This window comes from Psammomys obesus, unplaced genomic scaffold, assembly GCF_907164565.1.
Source record: "Psammomys obesus unplaced genomic scaffold, mPsaObe1.curated_primary_1811, whole genome shotgun sequence".
Lineage (NCBI taxonomy): Eukaryota > Metazoa > Chordata > Mammalia > Rodentia > Muridae > Psammomys > Psammomys obesus.
This window is the reverse complement of record NW_026589732.1, coordinates 11,192,246-11,211,052: the sequence shown is the minus strand read 5'-3', so window position 1 is coordinate 11,211,052 and position 18,807 is coordinate 11,192,246. Positions and strand designations below refer to the sequence as shown.

General features: G+C 41.8%; 1 protein-coding gene across 2 annotated transcripts in view; it reads right to left on the bottom strand.

Moving 5' to 3' along the window:
• Znf462 (zinc finger protein 462) overlaps nt 1-18,807 on the bottom strand; it is a 141,093-nt gene that overhangs the window by 18,216 nt on the left and 104,070 nt on the right. For both annotated transcript variants that reach the window (XM_055605319.1, XM_055605320.1), the window contains exons 9-10: nt 17,363-17,499; nt 8,108-8,331 (exon numbers count right to left, since the gene is read on the bottom strand). In XM_055605319.1, the coding sequence (XP_055461294.1) occupies nt 8,108-8,331; nt 17,363-17,499 (361 nt within the window). The remainder of the gene's footprint in view (nt 1-8,107; nt 8,332-17,362; nt 17,500-18,807) is intronic.

Here is an 18,807-nt window from a genome sequence, read left to right as displayed (position 1 = left end):
TCCACAGTGGTTGGATCAGTTTACATTCTTAGCAACAGTACAGAATGGTGCTCTTTCTTCTAGGTGGTCTGCACCGTGAACCTCAACAATACCTTACTTTATTTGTCAAATATCCCTCAGTTAAGGAAGAAGAAAACATCTGCCAGCCAGGTAAAGCAGCTGGGTGATCTGAAAGTTCTGCAGAGACTGGTGAGCTGTGCCGAGTTGTGCTGGGACTTCATGGCTGCTCTTATCAAGCACTAGCCACGCTGGATCACGATTCTTCTACCTCCTATCTGCTTAGGAATCGTCCAGGGTAGCAAATGCTGTGTATGCGCAGTGCAGAGTGTAAGGTCAGACATGTAGTTCATATACAATGAGTGCAATTTAAATTTATCGGTGACATGAAAACTCACGTCAGCAGGGCACTCCTAGCACTTGGGAGGCAGAGGCAGACAGATCTCTGTGAGTTCAAAGCCAGCCTGAGCTACAGAGTTTACAGCGTGAGTTCCAGGACAGCCAGAGCCGCTACAAAAATAAATCCTGTCTCAAAAAAAAAAAAAAAAAAAAAGCAGAAAGTATAAAAGAGAAAACCTACATGAGATCAAAACGCATAAAGAATTCATAACCTTTATATCCCACAAATTTGCTTGCTGACGAGAAAATTGGACACTTTCTAAAAGATTTTACAAAATACTTAGTAAATAACTGTTATATACTATAAGCGTATCCTGTGGCTTTTACATGTATCCCTTAATTGTTAGGCTGTTGTGTATAGTATGTCAGCTATGTTCCACATCAGAAGATGGGAACACATAGAGAACAAGAGCTAAAGTCATGATCTGCACTCTCTTATCTTCAGGAGCCATAGCACAGGCTTTTTTATACTGTAACAAACCATTTGTAGAAATGCAAAAGCACTCACAGGATGCAGAAAAAAAATGCCCATTAAATTATGGATAATTTAGGCAAAAACAAAACAAAACAACAACAAAAGGTATTGATAACAATATTTTGTTGATAATGTTGGGTGTGGTGGCACATGCCTGTAATCCCAGCACGTGGGGAGGCAGAGGCAGGAGGATTTCTGTGGGTTCAAGTCCAGCCTGGTCTACAAAGCGAGTCCAGGACAGCCAGGACTACACAGAGAAGCTCTATCAGAGAAACAAAACAAATAGAAAAAAAAAAAATGTGTTGAATACTTTGATGGGTAGGTGGCTTCCCTTGAGAAGTTTTCTTCAAAATAAAAGTTTTTGAAGAACAGGACAAGGGGACTGAGAGATGACTCAGAGGTTAAGAGCACTGGCTGCTCTTTCAAAGGTCCTGAGTTCATTTCCTAGCAACCACATGGTGGCTCACAACCATCTATAATGAGATCTGGTGCCCTCTTCTGGCATGCAAGTACAACACTATATAAACAAACTAACAAACAAACAAATAAATAAATATAATAAAAAAGCAAGACAAAGAGGAAATCTTGAAGTAGCCAGAGAAGCCAGGAGCACAGAAGACAAAGTCCAGACCCAATTTCTTGAAACAGAATTGAGTTTTTGATGGACTTAACTTGACTGAAGTCCAGATAAGGTCTACTCATTTGGAGACCCTGGAATAACTTCAGACACAAATTCTTCAGGAAGCTAGGAGAAGGACAGCATTAGGAGGCACTGATCTGACCCATTGAGCTATTGCCAACCTTCGGGATCCAAAACACAAAGGCAAAGAGGCTGGCAAGGCCGCCAAGTCTTGGTAATTTGAACAAACTGGCTTCAAATTTCATATTTGAAAGTGATTTTACTCAACTCAATTAATTTTGTTGAGCTTCTAAAGCAGGTGAGTTAGATTGTGGGAGAGGATACAGGAATGTGTCCAAAGAGAAGCAGGCTGGAAGTGAAAGCATTAGGTTCTGACCGGGAAAGACAGTGGATACTTTCAAAGGTTATGGGCAAATAATATCTTTGTCTAATGTTGACTTGATAAATATTGTACAGGGCTCTTGGAGGCACACCTCTGGAAAACAGTCACATTTCCTACTTGTCTGACTCTGGTTTATCTGTCTTCTCAACCCCATGAAAGAGACATTTGTCCAGCTGACATATCAACAAACAAAGATGACAGGAGGGAGAGCAGTGTTGAAATAAAACAAGCCTCCAGGGAGGTCTTGAGCCTGCAGAACTCCACGGAAGCCATGGAACTGCTCATGGGTACTTAGTTCGCTCATGGCTACTTAGTTCAGAAACTAAATGAAATAAAAAAAAATGCAGCTAAACGTATGTCTAGTGGTTCAGAGTGAGGGAAGATCTGCAGATTAAACTTACGTTCATTTTCTGTAGCTTTCACTATGGCACACTGCATGAATTCAGAAAACTGAATTTTGTGGCCAGAGCTTGCTACTTACTTCTCAACTACACATTCTTTTGTTTCCCAGAAACTGGCACAATGGCATATGTGCACACACACACATGTGCATGCATGAGCACACACACACCACACACACACACACACACACACACACACACACACACACACACACACACAAATTCAAAGATACACATTTCTTTGAGTGCAGGTGCCTGAGGCTCCATTTGTATAAAAAATTAAAAACATTTCAAAGTAAATTCAATTAGTAGATGTATACTCCCTGAATAGACAATCCTAAATGTAATATACTGAACATGATAATTTTATGAGAAAACCAAGTTAGAGATAATATATTTTTATGTTTCTTTAAGTAGCAAAGAGACTTCAGCATCATAAAGAGCATTAACAAGGTACTGAATATACTTAAAATTTTCTTCCAAAAAAGAAGTGTTCTTTTTTTAATGTTAGAAGTGAATGCTTTTTTTTTTTAAAACCAAGACTTAAAGGTTCCTAGAAGTGTTAAGCCTGTATCTTTCATGGGAACTGCAAGGAAGTAGCATCACTAATATTTCGTTGTGTATATACAGGGGGAGGGGAGGAGGAGGAGAAATTGATACAGAGTAAAATGCAGCCTTCTAGAGGCTCTAGTGAGATCGAAAAAAGACAGGGAGTCAAAGGATGATAAAAATGAAACAGCCTACACTATTTACTTTAGATCCCGGGAGATTACACGTGATTCTTTGCTCGCTGTCACAGAGAAAGGTCTAGAAGGACAGGATTCTGTTTGTCACCTCTAAAATGAGGGTTGTGATTGTCACCCCTTCTCCTCTACCCTCTGGCTTCTGAGGATAAACATGGCAGCCTACATCAAGTGCACTTGACATTGTGGTTCTTAAATGCAATGATGTATTTGACTTCAAGGACCCTTTCTGCTATTACCAGCATTCTGTCCATGCCAAGCGTGATACTGGCATCTTTAAAGACATTCCTCAGGGTTACAGCCTTGGCATTAAGAACTCACATGTCCACGGTTGGCATGCCCAGCTCAGTTTAATGAAATCCTTTGATGGAAAAACACATCCTACAGAGCCTTATAGATTGTTTTAGATTTTCTCCACCTAAAGTGATTTGTGACAGACTATAAAAAGCAATACACTCAACTGCACCTTATTGAAAACATGGTAGCAATCCCCAACTTGGATTTATCTTATTGTCTGGCTCTATTGGTAGAAAATACTTCTGAAACTTAACATCTACTGAGGACTTACTGCATGCTTGAGTTTGGGGGTTGAAGTGAAGTACAGTTCACTGACCATCTAACTTATCTATTTTAAGTGAACAATTCAACTTTTTTTAAAAGTAAATTTACTCATTTGTACAACCCTCACCCAAGTCAGTCTGAGATGATCCCTCAAATCCTTTATAATCAAACCTTATTCCCAAGACTCAGTCCCAGCCAAGTTCTGAGCTACGCCTTGTTGCTATGCATTTTCTAGAAACTCACATATAACAGAAGTCTGGCTTCTGTCCATTTAACAATATCTGAGCTCCATCCATGCAATTACATGTTAGTAATTCATTCCTTATTCATAAGTAGTTTTCCACAGGACAGTCTTATTTCATTTATCCATCTACTTTAGTCCAGTGTGGTGGTTTGAATAGTAATGGCCCCATAGGTTCATAGATTTGAATGCTTGTTCATCAGGGAGTGGTGCTGTTGGACAGGAATTAGGAGGTGTGGCCAGGTTGGAGGAAGTACATCAATGGGAGTGGGCTTTGAGGTTTTAAGGGCTCTAGTCAGACCCAGTGTCTCTTCCTGCTGCCAGTGGATGCAGATGTAGAACTCTCAGCTACCTCTTCAGCACCGTGTCCACCGTCCTTCCCACCATGACAATAGACTAAACCTCTGAATGCAAGCAAGTTCCAACTAAATGCTTTCTTTAGAAGAGTTGCCATGGTCATGGCGTCTCCTAACAGCAATAAAACATAAACTAAGACAGCCAGAGTAGGATCGCCGGGTCTCACGGTAGCACAATCCTGCCGAACTGCTCCAAACTGGCTGTACCCTTTTATGCTCCCACCAGCACCCCATGATCATTTTCATGTCCTCCACATCCTCAATGACACCTTGGTATTGACATCTTGGTACTGACAGTCTGGTATCGACCACCTTAGTAGATAGTGAAACTTAACGTATCTTTAATCTCCACTTTGCTAATGGCAAATCGTGTCAAGCACTGCTGAATGGAATCATTTACCATTTGTCTATCCTGCTTGGAAAGTGTCTATTCAAATCTTTCACTCATTCTGCGTTGAGTTGAAAGAGTTCTTTGTATATGCTGGTTGCATGGCCTGGTACATAAATACTTGGCAAATATCTTCTTCAGGTCCGTTTCTTGGTCTTTTGTTTTTGCTTCTTCTGAAGGACAAACATTTGATTTTGATGACATTTAACTTATCCCCTTTTTCAAAGGGTTTTGTTCTTATCCAAGGGTTTATTCTGTCACCTAATTTTTCATTTCCTATTCCTAGAGAATTTCCTATTTTGCTAATGTTTATAGATTAGCCTAAATACTTATGAATTTTACCTGCTTTTTGTGTAGAGTTATGTGAAGACCAAGAGCCAAAATTTCTATGTGCAAATATAATTGTTCCAGAGCTACCTTTAAAAGAATACCATCTCTCTACTGCATTGGCATGCTTGGGGGAAATCAATTGGCCACACTCAACGATAAGACTATTCTTGGACTTTTTCTTCTGCTCCTTTAAGCTGCACCATGCTTCACTCTCTTAATTACTGTAGTTTCACTTAAGCTTTGAAAGCAAGAAGGGTTGAGTTCCTCAACTTTATTTCTATTCCTTTTGGACCAATCCATGTCATTTGTATTACCACATATATTTTAGGTTCAAATTCTATTTAAAAAAATACTTTCCAAAGTTTGGACATAGATATATCTTTAGAGATGATTAAGAAAAATGATCAGTATTGAACTATTTGTCTGTTTCATGAACATGCTATTTATTATAACAATAGAGGTCTTTGTTTCTCTCAATAGGACCGGTAGCTCGCAGTGGCTAGGTCTTACAGGTCCTAGGTTAATTTTATACCAAACTATATTTTATTTCTTCTGATGTTAATATATATAGTTGATATTTTATAATCTTTGTTTTCAGCATTTAGGAATTTATCTTTGGCAGCTGGGAACGGTGGTGCACGCATTTAATACTAGCCCTCAGGGAGGCAGAGACAGGCAAATCGCTGTGAGCTTAAGGCCAATGTGGTCTGGAAAGTGAGTCTAGGACAGCCAAGGCTACACTGAGAAACCCTGTCTCAAAAAAAAGAAATAAAAAAGGCATTTATTTTATTTTTGTATCTGTCTTATATCCTGCAACCTTGATAATCTCATAAGTATTCTCATGAGTAGCTTTTTTGTAGGTTCATCAGTATTGTGTAGCTACTAAGATCTGTGAATAAAATAAACTATATTTCCTTCTAATTCTCTCAGGCCTTTAATTCCTTGTTTTTGTCTTACAGTCCTTAACTTTTACATTTGAACCATCAGCAAGTCTCTTGAGCACACTTATAGCCCGTACCTTTTCCATGAATCCTGACATTTGTGTACCATTCGCACTTTGCCAGTGCACAGAACCAGTGCCCATCAGCTGAAAATTCAGTTCCAATTGCACTGAATTGCATTATGTGATCATAATTTAGGATGGAGAAAAAAAAAAAAAAAACAAACAGAAAACGAGAGAAGGAAAGTCTATCTAATAAACATGAATCTCATAAACTGGGTAACAATTGAGACAAAGATGGAAACTGCTGGGCATGCTGAAACTGGGCATGACTCTTCAGCCTCAGGCAGGTACTTATTGAACTTAACACACTCATCAACCATAAGAAAGGGCAAAATTTAAAAACATACCATGACATGGTAAAACTATCACAAAAATTATCTGTCATTACTGATTTCATATTTTGTGCCTTTGAGAACATGGTTGCCTATACTGGAGCCCGATTCAATTCACAGTTATTCCGGGGAACATAGACTGAGTGTCAACATGTAGAAGTACAAGGACTTCATTTACTTTTACAGGCTTCTGAGCAAAAAATAACAATCTCCACTACAAAACAGAGAACAGACCTTCATACTTCAGCAGCTTCCTAATGCGTATAAAATAAGCAATGGAGCAAAAGAAATTATTACTCGGGTTTCTTGGCTCTAAAAGTTCTAAATTCACTCCCCTTTTTCTGGAGAACTCACTTCCCAGCCCACATTCCCTAGACCCAGTCTTCAACCAACTGCTCAGGAAGCCTCGGGCTCTGTTATTTAGGTTGGTTTCCAGCATTTCTTGGATTTCCTAGTAGCTAAGAAGCCACTGCAACAACTAGGGAAGATTTTTTTTTTTTGATTTACTCTGCTCCCAATTACCAGCCTGAAGGCTTGAAGGCTATAATAAAAAGACGGCTGTACATAACTAAGGTGCACATGAATGAATACAATAAGCTCGGTCTGAAATACGTTCTCCCTGAGTTTAGGATCAGAAATGCCCAGGAAGACACAAGAAGAAAGAATATGAAGATCTCTGGGTGAGGTAATCTAGGCCTTTTCTCCTCATTTACTTCAGGGGCAGTCATGGTCAACCAGAGAACTCCCCACCAGGCGATTACATTGTGGCCCTGAGACAAAACTCAGGAGCCAGCAGAAAAATTCTGTGCCTTAACATGAGATGAATCAGATGATATAAATACAAGATATTTACACCTTGGGTTTGGAAGGTTAAGAAAGCATGACCATGTTTCTGCTGAAGAGGACACAGAGCAAGAAAAATGGAATCAGCATCAAAAATGGTTTTCATTATGTCTTGAGTAAATGCTTAATCGATGTTTTGGACTCAGTTAATTAGAAAGGATTTCAGTAGGCTATTTTCAGAAACAAATACTAATCATAACTCCTCCTGTGCTTGGGGCAATATGCAAAACCTTGAGCAATCACCTACAGCTACAGTAAATAAACCCTATGCTAAGCAAGACAGCTATCAGGTGTGGCTTTAATTCTCAGCAAATCTACAGAAGAGAATTTTCCCATAAAATCTCCACTACATGTCCTTCCTAATCCATAAAAAACCCTGGAAACCACTTACATAAGTGAGAGTCAGGGGGTTGTCAACTAAGAGCCTACAGCCTGTCATCTTTTATTGGATAAAGTTTTATTCAAACACTACCCTGTCCGTGGTTGCTTTTTTGTTATAGTAATGGTGGGTTTGAACAATTGCCACTAAAATCATATACGGCCCTCAGACCCCAAAAGATCTACTGATTGTCCTTTACAGAAAGTCTGCCAACACCGAGATAATGAAAGTTATTTAAAATAAAACAGAAAAAATTTATACAGGATAAAAAAAACAACAACAACAAAAACCAAAAAAAACCAACAACAACAACAAAAAAAAACCAAAACGGTATTTTACTAACATTATAAAAAATTATGTAAAACAAATAAAAGGAAGTATAGAAAGCATCCCCCTCTCCAAGTTTTGCATGGTGGAGGTATGAATCCATTATTCACCCTACCTGTTTTTCCCAAGTTCTAAAATGATCTTACATTCCTTCTATTCTAAGACTATGGAGCTTTATGTAATCATTACTGTAATTCATCTCCCTATCCTGCACACAGTAAGTGTGACTGCACTGACCTGTCTCCCTGCCGGGTCCCTCCCCACAGTGGTGCTGAAGCAGGCGATGGCAGGAAGTCCTGGGCGTAAGTACCTTATGCTCATCCCGAAGGTGACTGTCCAGTTCCTCCGTGTGCTTGGTCTCATAGTAGCAGAGCTGGCATTTGTAAGGTTTCAGTTCATTGTGCTTTTCTATGTGCTGCTGGAGGCTCTCGTCACTGGAGCAGGTGAAGGTGCACTTGTCACAGCGGAAAACTACTCCCTGCAAGTATTTTGACAGTTTGGAACGGCACACTTCAATGGGGACAACTCGCTCTTCTGTGGAAACAAATTGAATGGAGAGATGGGCGTTTTTACTGACAGAAAGCAGATGCTCTTTCTTTGGAATCTAAGAAATGGACCCATTCAATTCTGATACTTCTTGTGGGTCTTGGACTGTGAACAACACATTCATGCACACTGTCCCTCCCTGACTTGCCCAAATGACGCATAATCCCCTGGCAAAACTGGGTACTTTGAAGACCAAAAGCTTCTGGGTACTTAATACCAGGAATGGTGGATAAATAGACGTGGGGCAGATGAAAAGGTGTTAGGTGTTTGCTGAATGGAGGTGACAAAGAAAGGTTGAGCATGGAAGTGGCTGCCATCTTCACCGATATTAATAACCACTGACAAGAGTCATTTTTAATGTCCTTCTTCAGCTAGATGCCAGGTGTCTCTGAGGGAAGGAAGTGAACATTAACTAGGCACCAACATACCAGCGCTGTGTTTAACCTTCCAACGACACCAAGGCTAGAATTGCTCCCATTTTCAGAATAAATAAAAGAGAGGAACAGTAACGTACTTCCGTACTGGGAACCAAAGGTAAGGTCCCATATATGCTCGGCAAACAACCAATATTGCAACTGACAGAGCTGAGGTGGAATGTAGGTTGGCCTCACTGCCATTTCCATTCCTGTCTCCCCAACCCTCTTGAAGATGTTCTTCAGTCCTGAAAGCTGGGGGCATCTCAAACAGACTAGGCAACTCTAGAAGTCAACCAACCAATACACTTAGCTTAGCAGTAAAATGTGCTGTGGGGGTAGCATTGAGAGGGAGATGGGAGCCCCATCAGAACCATCGAAGATTTGTGCCTTTCTAGAAAAATCTGTAAACTGATTGCCACAACAAGAAGAAAATTCCGAGCTGGAACGAAAGGACTTGGGTGCCTTTCCCACTCACATACCAAGTGCTGTAGGGCTGGAAATGCATGTGCTTGTGTATTTTGCACTCTCTCGCCCTTGTGTTTAACTGCTCAAATTAAATTTCACACCAGTCTGCCCAGAGTATTGGTGCACGTGCCAGATATCCCTAAGAGGGATAAAATTAAAATCTGTGTGCTATATATGCAAGAATCAAACATAGCGTGTGTTTTCATGCTGAGTCTGGGTTTCAGAAGACTGTGAAAGTTTACAAATGGACGCACACAACATATATTTATATTATTTAGAAACAGCAATGCATTATCAAGTCAGGAGAGCATGATTTTATTCCCAGAGACACAGCATAGCGGTGTTAGTCTTTTGCACGCTGATCAACTACCTCCTCCAGCTTCCACTTTGTTACTGGCTGCACTCAGACCCCAGGGAAGTTCCCTCACCCTATATCATGTCTTCATCTCAGCCACAACATTCTAAATGCAGGGCGCTGGCTGCCTTGGAGCCCTTGAACGCAGCGCCTCATTGGCCAGCAAAATGCTGGGCAGAGAAAGCGTTGAGGGTGATGTCTGCAACACACTCCCCGAAGATTTAATGCATATGTTATTTTCCCTATACGAAGAGTCAGTTGCTTATTTAGAAATATAAATATTTTTAAACCAAAGTGCAGCAGACAGCTAAGAAACACATGATTATAAAGTAATCCACACATTTTCTTAGAATAGCAAATGTTTAACAGTCTTGTAAGCCATTCAGTTCCATGGTTTGGTGTAAACGGAGGGGGAAATGTCTTGGTATAAATTAGTTAGCCTGAAAGAGTCTATTTTGAATCATCTACTACTCTACTCCTGGGTTCCTTCGCACAGTAGCATGACTGACATCTGGGAGATAGGCAGTTCTTTGTTGTAGGTGCTGTCCTGCAGATTGTAGCATGCTTAGCAGCATTTTTGGTCTTCCTTCAGCAGATTCTTCTAGCTCTCATTCCTGTGACACCCAGAATGCCTGCAGGGTAGCACACAGATGGGAGTCTGGAAGGACTGATAGAGAACAGTTGTGTTCAGTGACAGTAGGCATGAACTACAATGGTTCTACATAAGGTAGGCCTGACTAAGAGCCTAAACTGATGCAGGAAGGTGGAGGGGTAGCAGCTGTACCAAGGACCAACCTGTACACTGAGGTTGGATTTCATGGCAAGAGCTACCATGAACCCTTTCGGCACTTTCATGAGGCTGCGGCCCTCCTCTTTCCTCTACACTTGCTCCTGATTTATTTTGTCATCTTACCAGCTTCTCTTTTATTCTTTGGCTTTGGCTTGGGCCATCCATCCTAGATCTGTCAACCTCAGAGGAGATTAAGAACAGCTGGGCACACTTTTCTATGTAACAATGCCTCAGTTGCTATTCAGTCACTCAAGAGTGTTTCAGTCAGTTATTGGTTTTTCCACCCCCGTCTCTATGGATCCCCCTTTCAATTTTTCCTCTACTACCTTAGTTAGCTTTCTTTGCAGTTTCTAATTTCATGATTTATCATTAAGAATTTTACCCAAAGGTCTAAGCACTCAAAGTCACACCGTGAAGTTCAAATACTAATAGCAACAAGAGCCAATGCATGACTTTATAACCGATTAAAAGCTTGCTACGAGACAAGCTCTGTTAGTTGGAGGAATAGGAAGAGAATAAGAAAGAAAAGAAAAAGACATTATTTTCTTTAAAACCACCCTAAAATAAAACCACAAATAGAGACGTAATCACAAGTTAGCAGCTCCTGACAAGAGGTATTATGTTTTCACATTAGTAGGTTTCTGGAGAGAGCTGGGAAGAGTCAGCACCTCTCACAAGTATGGAGGCTGATCTGAGGGAACATACAATTTCCCTAAATCAAAACAATATTGTCAGTCCTACTGATTATCTCCCCTAAAATCAAAGTGACCCTAACCAGACAAAGCAGGGGAGAGAGATACTTCTATTCCGTATGGCCACCTTCAAGGCTTAGCCTCAATCAGCATTTGTTTACCAAAGTAGGAAACAGAACCTTGAAGTTAGCATGCCAACTGGAGAGCAACCACAGTGGTTACACAGCTACAAAATCACAATGTAAATATTTGTCAAAATTGTTTTACCCTGCGATTCAATCTGTGCCCAAATTTTCAGGCTTGCTACAAGAGGCACAAAGCACGGTTAGGCAAGCTGTGTACAAGCACCATGCTTCCAATGGAATCTGCCATATATTTTAAAACACCAGTAGGTATGCTACAAATCCATTGCTCACATGAAAACTCACCCAGAGTCCTACCAAATGAGTTCATGAACCAAACTTCCAAGTTAAACTTATCAAATCTCACCAGATGTTGTCTGATGTAAATCCATAATAAAGAGTGGCACAGCCATAACTAACGGGAACAGTGAAAATCATAAAGCCAGTCCAGCTACTTGACCAAGATCCTGCAAAGCTGAGCCTAGTGATGCAATCACTGTGAGGCAGTCTCCCACTCTTTTGGCCTTGAAGGCTACATGTTGCATGCTTAGGAATCTTTTATTATTTGTACAACTTGGGGATACTGGATTGGTGGAAATTTTCCTATGAATGACTTATGACCTCTCCCAGGAATAATGCTTCTACGCTTCTCTAGGAATGTCCTGACTATGCTACCCCACCCCCTTTTAGGGAGAGATCCATATCTACACCCACTTGAAGGGTTTCCTTATGCCCTGGAGGCTGTGACTCCAATAATTATGCCGGAGACCTCTTTATGAGGTTCTGACTCAAAGATACTCTTGGCACATCTGCCCCTTTGCTTACTTGGGAACAAAATAATCAGAACAAAGTAAACTTAACAAAGGTAAACAATATTCAGTAAGCTAGAGAGGTTGGCAGCAGATCAAATTAAAAGTCTCTTCCTAATACTGATGGACGAAGAATGGTGTGGATAAATAATAAAAGAATAAAGTATTAAGATCTCCCTTTCTTAGAAAAAGTAAACTCATACAAGGCCAGGGTGGTGTTGTATGACCAAGGGAGAAAATAATACTAAGGTTAGACATATAAATAAATTCTGCCAATACCTAAAATATAAACATTATATTATGGCAGAAATTAAACAATAACTGCAGCAGCTTTGGCCTGAAGATTTTTCTTGGGCTTAATGACAATTAGCAATCTGACTATTAAAAGTTAATAATATACTGCTTGGAACATGACGCTCTGCTCAGGCTGCCTTAGATACTTTCTTTCTGTCTAGTGCCTTTGAAACTGCAAGAGCTTCAAGGGCAGGCTGTTTGACCCCCCCCCCCCCCCGGGGAGGGGCAGTCTGTTAGGCCACAGAGGAGGACTTTGCAGCCAGCCCTGAAGATACCTGATAAAACAGGGTCAGATGAAAGGGGAGGAGGTCCTCCCCTATCAGTGGACTTGGAAAGGGGCAGGGAGGAGACCAGGGAGGGAGTGTGGGGTTGGGGAGGGAATGAGGGAGCGGAATACAGCTGGGACACAGAGTTAACAAAATGTAACTAAAAAGAAAATAATAATAATAATAATAATAATAATAATAATAATAATAATAATAATAATAATAAAGAAACTGCAAGAGCTACCAGCCTCAGAACAGGCTATCATACTTTGACAAACTGCAATATTGTTAAAAGTTGGGTTGTGGGACTGATGAGGGAAATTGATTGTAAAAGATAATTCTGTTCTGTCATGGTTTATCAATAATGACAAAACTTATGACCAAGCGGAAGTTAAACACCTGCCTGTGAACAAAAATGACATGATTTATTTTTTGGACCAATATGTGTCTATACCTTCTTACTAAATTCTGTATAAATAAAGAAGCACTCTGACTGCCAGATAGTCAGGATGTAAAAGTTCTCCTGATCCCCGTGCCTGACTCATTCCTCCCTTGCTACTCTTGTATCCACCCTTGTTGATGCTCTGGCTTCACCTGGAGCTGGACCTCAGCAAGAGATAGGTCGAATGATTTCTTGCTTCAGTCTTGGCTAAATTGTTTAGCAGGTGTCTTACCAGTAATCTGATTTTTTAAAAATATCCGGCTTTTTATCTGTTTATTAAGTAAAGGTCAAACTTCTGCATTGGTCTCTAAAGCCTACAGAACATATGTTCTTCAAGGCCTCCCGTTCTCTTCTGAAATAGCCTCATGCCATGCTGCAAATAGTCTTGCCTACAGTTGCCTCAATGGTTTATTTATAAATTAACCCTTCTAAGTGCTGGTTGATAGTGTCCCCCAAGTTTATGTCCTCTTGGAATCTTAGAATATGACTATTGGGATAGAGTTTTGAGGTATAATTAAGATGAATGAGGTCATATTAGATTAGGGCTAGCCTAAAATTCAAAGTCTGGTCTTTTTGTAAGACAAGCCACAGAAAGGAACACTCTGGGAATGAGGTCCTGAGAAGGGTGCAGAAGTTGGATGGTTGGCACTGTAAGCTAAGGGTACCAAAGAATGCCAAGGAGCTTGGGTATGACAAGGAATCAAAGCTAGAGTCTCACAAAGGGTAGGCAAGGGATCTACCATTGCATTGTATTCCCCATCCAGGATGGTTCTTGAAGTTTTAGATGATGCACAGCTGATAATTCTAGCCTCTATAACTAGGAGAGAATACACTATTTAAGGCCACTGAGTTGGTACACTTGCATTTCAGTAAACCTAGAAAAAGACCGTAGTCCCTCTTGTCTTCTTTGTCTGGTGAAATGCTATCATGGCTCAGTTTGAAAGCCACCTTTGTCCATGACCTATGTTTTTCCTGAAACATAAATATGACCCCTAGACACCAACCACTCACTGTTTTTGGTATACTCTGCATGTGTTCATCTTGAGGAGGCCAAGTATGGCTTTTCTATACCTCATCATTTGTAAACAGCCACACAGGGTGCAGCAAATAATGAGTATTTGCTGAACTCATGAATCAGTAGTATGCTCCCTTTGCCATCGGCAGCACACATTCTTGATTAGTTCTCATTCAGATCCTTTCCCCTTCTTCCTCACTTAAATTCATCACGGTGTCCCAACAAAAAGTGATGGCAACTATCCTTGCCAGTAGCAGCTCTGTCTCAGGGCCAGTTCAGAAGTTGTTTTTCTTGCCTTTCATCCTAAGGTTTTTAATTAACTGAGACCTCAGAAACATCTCATGCTGTATACCCTAGAGACCAGAGATGTTTATTCATCCGGAGCAAGCAGTGCACAGGTGCGGAAACCTCATCTTATTACTCTGGGATCAGCCCCAGTGCTGATCTGCAAGGCAGACATTTGACCACATCGATGAGATGCCAAGACCAGGTTCTCTCTGATCTGCCTTCAAGTGGAGCTGGACACAAGAGCCAGAAGTCAGCAGGTACGCCTCAGGGCCCTCTGCCGCCTGTGGATTGGGGTTCTCTTCTTTGACCTCTAGTCCAACAAAAAGTTCTGTCCTTAGACTCAGCCTTCAGTCTCTGGAACCCCGACAGGGTGACACTAGCTTCCCAAGGGTAAGAGAGTGATGCTAGGGACTTAACACAAGTGCTGTGGGTCAGACACACCTGGGTTCCGATCCCAGCCTGTTACCCAAGAGTCCTTGGACCATAGGGAAGTTACTCAGTTTTTCTGAACCTGTTTATCATCATTTGTTGTTCACCATCAGGGTAACAGTCATATCAGCCATGAAGGTTTGATGAATTTACTCCAGAGCAATCAGAATAGCGCCACAAATAAACACTCACTAATGGCAGCCACAGTTATTGGTGTCACTACTGATTCTTAACTGCACATATTGGGACCATATTTCTACCCTGGTGAGGACAATACTCACCTATCCAGAAAAGTCACTCACCAAGTGAACAGAAGAGGCTGTGTCACCAATGGTGACAGACAATGGGATGGGACAAAAAGAAGAAAAGATTGGGGCTGATTCCCCTTCTTGCTGGCTCTGGTTACTACAGCTCTCCATGACCCCAGGAAATAGACTAAGCACCTCTACATCTAAGCACCAGAAATCCAAAAAATTTGCCAGCACCAGTGTGACTGGCTAAAGGGTATTCAATTAACATTCTATGTAAACATTGCAAAATCTGAATACTCTGGAACTCTGAAACACTTCTGGTCTCCAGCCTTTCATACCACGGAATACTCAGTGTGCACTGTATGTGTGGTGGGACACTATAGCATCGATGCCTGTTCACTGAAGAGACTCATTCCAAATTTCAGTGTCCAGACTGTGAGAAACTGTCTAATAAACACCCAAGGCCAATGATTCTGTTTCCTTCTCGCTTATGGTAGGCAAAGATTCCAAGGCCAAATCTGCAGACATGGCTGATGAAAGCTGGGTATCTTGTATAGTCAAGGCATCTCCAAACTGTTGGTGAGATCATTCCTGTCATCAGTTACCCTTTCTCCTGGCCTCACTTTCTTTGACATTTGCCTTCATTTCTTCATTTGTTTTTAATGCAACAGCTCTGTGGGGATGGTTTTGAGCTACTTTAAATCCTTTGTGAAATGAAGCAGAGCTCCAATAAATACACTGAATTAAAAGAATAGTAAGGATACAGACAAGTAAAAACCCCCACAGTCTTTCTCAGCTTTGAGCTTTACAGCCACGATACAGGACACATGACGCTGCTGCTGTCGTCTGTAGTGCTGACATTGTGGCAAATGGGTGCAGGGAGTTCCTTGTCAAGTTTTCCTGGACTCTACCTTATGTCTCAGCACAGACAAGGAAAGTCATTGAGCTTGCAAGCCATCGATGCGCTGATCCCACCAGGCAGCGATATGGGAAATGACTGCAGCCAACGAGGACTCACTGTTGATGTTCTCTGGGCACCGGCTCCACTGATGGCCTCCATCCAAGCTGGGATGGAGCACACAGCTACCACAACACATGGGTTGGGGGACCAGAAGCCAGGTGACTGAGGCAAAACACCAGGCAGGAAGCTGAAGGCCAAGGACCCTTGCCTACGTACTGTTGAGCTGCTTTTGCCTGGCTCACAGGTGGTTGGCTCAGCCAGCTACCATCTCTCATCCTATTAGATTGCAATGGAAGAATTAAATAGAGCACTGCAGATGTTTGGTCTCCTATGAAATCTGAGCAGGTATGGGTGCATCACAAGTATGCTGACCAAAGGTAGTGGTTATAGGGAACGATAAGCTACTTATTACTCCACCCTGGTATCTGAAGGACAGACACCTCAGCAGGAAAGAAGATGACACATGCTGTTTTGGGCACGAGTGGAAAATACTGGAAAGCTTTCCAAGGTTAGAGGCAAAAGAGGATGAGAAAGAAGAGGACAAAAGGAAGGGTGGGAGGAAAGGATGGGAAGAGATGCAAAGATCAGCAAACTACAAGACAAACAAGACTTGCAATGGGTATTCCAGGAACCTTTCTCCATTGTCCAAAATGGGTTATCAACATGTTTCCTACAAATACAATGGCTAATGATGCTTTAATTGGACAAGACTAAAGTCAAATAATAATAACAACAACAACAATAATAATAAGCCCAAATGGGCCAGGCAATGTCTGTCTATAATCTCAGCAACTCCAAAAAGTTTCTGAGGGAGGTAGATTCTGAGTTTGAAGCCAACTTGGGCTACATTGAAAGATTCTGTCTCAAAGACACAATACAAAACAATAAAAGTGAAACCCAAGTGCTCTCACAAAGATCCCTGCTGATCAGTGGGGGACGAACATTCAAGGACCTACCATTGTGCATCCATGATGGAACCCCACCTGCTACTGTCTCACAGGAATGACCTTACAGAGAAGCTAAACAAAGCAGGATCCAGAACAATCCACTGTCTAATCAACGGGTATTTTGGCCAGAAAACGACTTTTGTGCTTTGCAATTCTTTCTCCTTGTCCATTTCAAAGCAATTTCCACTTTGTGCTTTGGAAAGCCCCATTTCAGCATTTCCCCAGACTCCCTCTCTACATAGCAATGGTAGCAAGGGATTCAAAATGGGAAATTCCTGACTCCCAGAACCCTGATGGAAGAGTTCCTGAAATTCCACCCACTCTTGGCCTACCTCCAGGATGGAATTCTACTGCAAGGAAGGTGTCTTCTCCATTGTCTCTGTATGCTGTGGCACACAGGGAGCATCCTCAAAATGGCCCAGCTGTGGCACGCCCTCCCACCAGGACCCAGGAGAAACAAGTCAATCTGAAGGTTACCTCGATGCAGCACTATGTGGTCGATCATGTTGCGTTTGTATTTGGTGTGATAGAGGCAGAGAGGACAGCGGAGATCTTTGGGGCCTTCTTCCGGGACCGCCGAATGCCCAGCTTCCACGTGCATAGTAAAAGCGGATCTAAGAGAAGAGACAGACACCATGACAGAAAGTCCCTGATTATGTCTCCTGCTGCACATCTCTCACAGGTGTCTACATGGCTCTCCTGCTTGAGAAGCCTAAGTGAAACTGGTTGGTCATGTTTGCTGACCATATGCTTCTTGGCCAGTTAATCCATTATGAACACAGAGACACAGAGGAAACTACTCAGAACCTTTGCCACTTGGCTGGAACCAAGGTTTTGTATAAAAAAGAAATAACTGCCCTAAATATTTCATTCTTGAAAGTTAGAAATTGCCTATTAAGCCAGGTCTGCAGGAGCATGTCTGTAAACATTGGCCACTCTGAAGGCTGAGGTTGGAGGATCATAGGTTTGAGGCTAGTGCGGGCTAAAGAGTGAGTTCAAGGCCAGCCTGCATAATGCAGTGAGACCCTAGATGGAGTGCCTGGCACCACACATGCACAGACGTGGATGCTCACACGTAGACGTTCTCTCTCTCGTTCTCACATACACACAAGCATGCATGCACTAACAAATGCTGTCACACACACACACACACGCACAGACACACAGAAATCACCTACTAGATAACACAAAACCCATATCCCCCCAAGGACCACCTTTGTCTCACACTGGGTATTTCAAGTGCACCTGCTTGAAAGTGGAGACAGAGGTCCTACTGCCTCTTCCCCTGCCTATCTCACATCTTTAAACTTGACAAAGCCTCACACGTCTCACAGAAAACACACAATGGGGAGGTAGGATTGCTCAGTGGGTAAAGGCACTTGCTGTCAAGTCTAATGATCTGAGTTCAACCTACAGGACCCTCAGGAAGGAAGGAGAAAACAGACTCCCACAAATGTGGGACCTCCTATATCCTCCTGTAACCCCCACGTGGGTATGGATATGTACACACACACACACACACAGATAAATGGTAAAAGTTTCTTTTTATAAAGGCTTCCCTTTGGCAACCTTCCTCCTTTCTCACTTTTCTTTCATAAATTTACATTTGCATTTAAAGGAAAAAAGAAAAGATAAGATCTAGAGTTTAACACACAGACACACACACAGGGGGTGTTCTCTGAAATAAAAACATGCCTGTGCCATGCACTGGACCAGGGCAGTTCTTGGATACAATCCCACACTGTTTAGAAGCCCATGTGCTCTGACTTTTAAGATGATTTGTTCCCATGTAACTCTTCGCCTGCTTCCACAGCTCCCAACCAGCCTTTCTGAGTGAAACTAGCCTCCTTCTGTGAAGACTGAACCCAACCTTCAAAGCACACACTGGCAGAGCCTTTCCTGAGCTGCAGGCAGGCAAGACT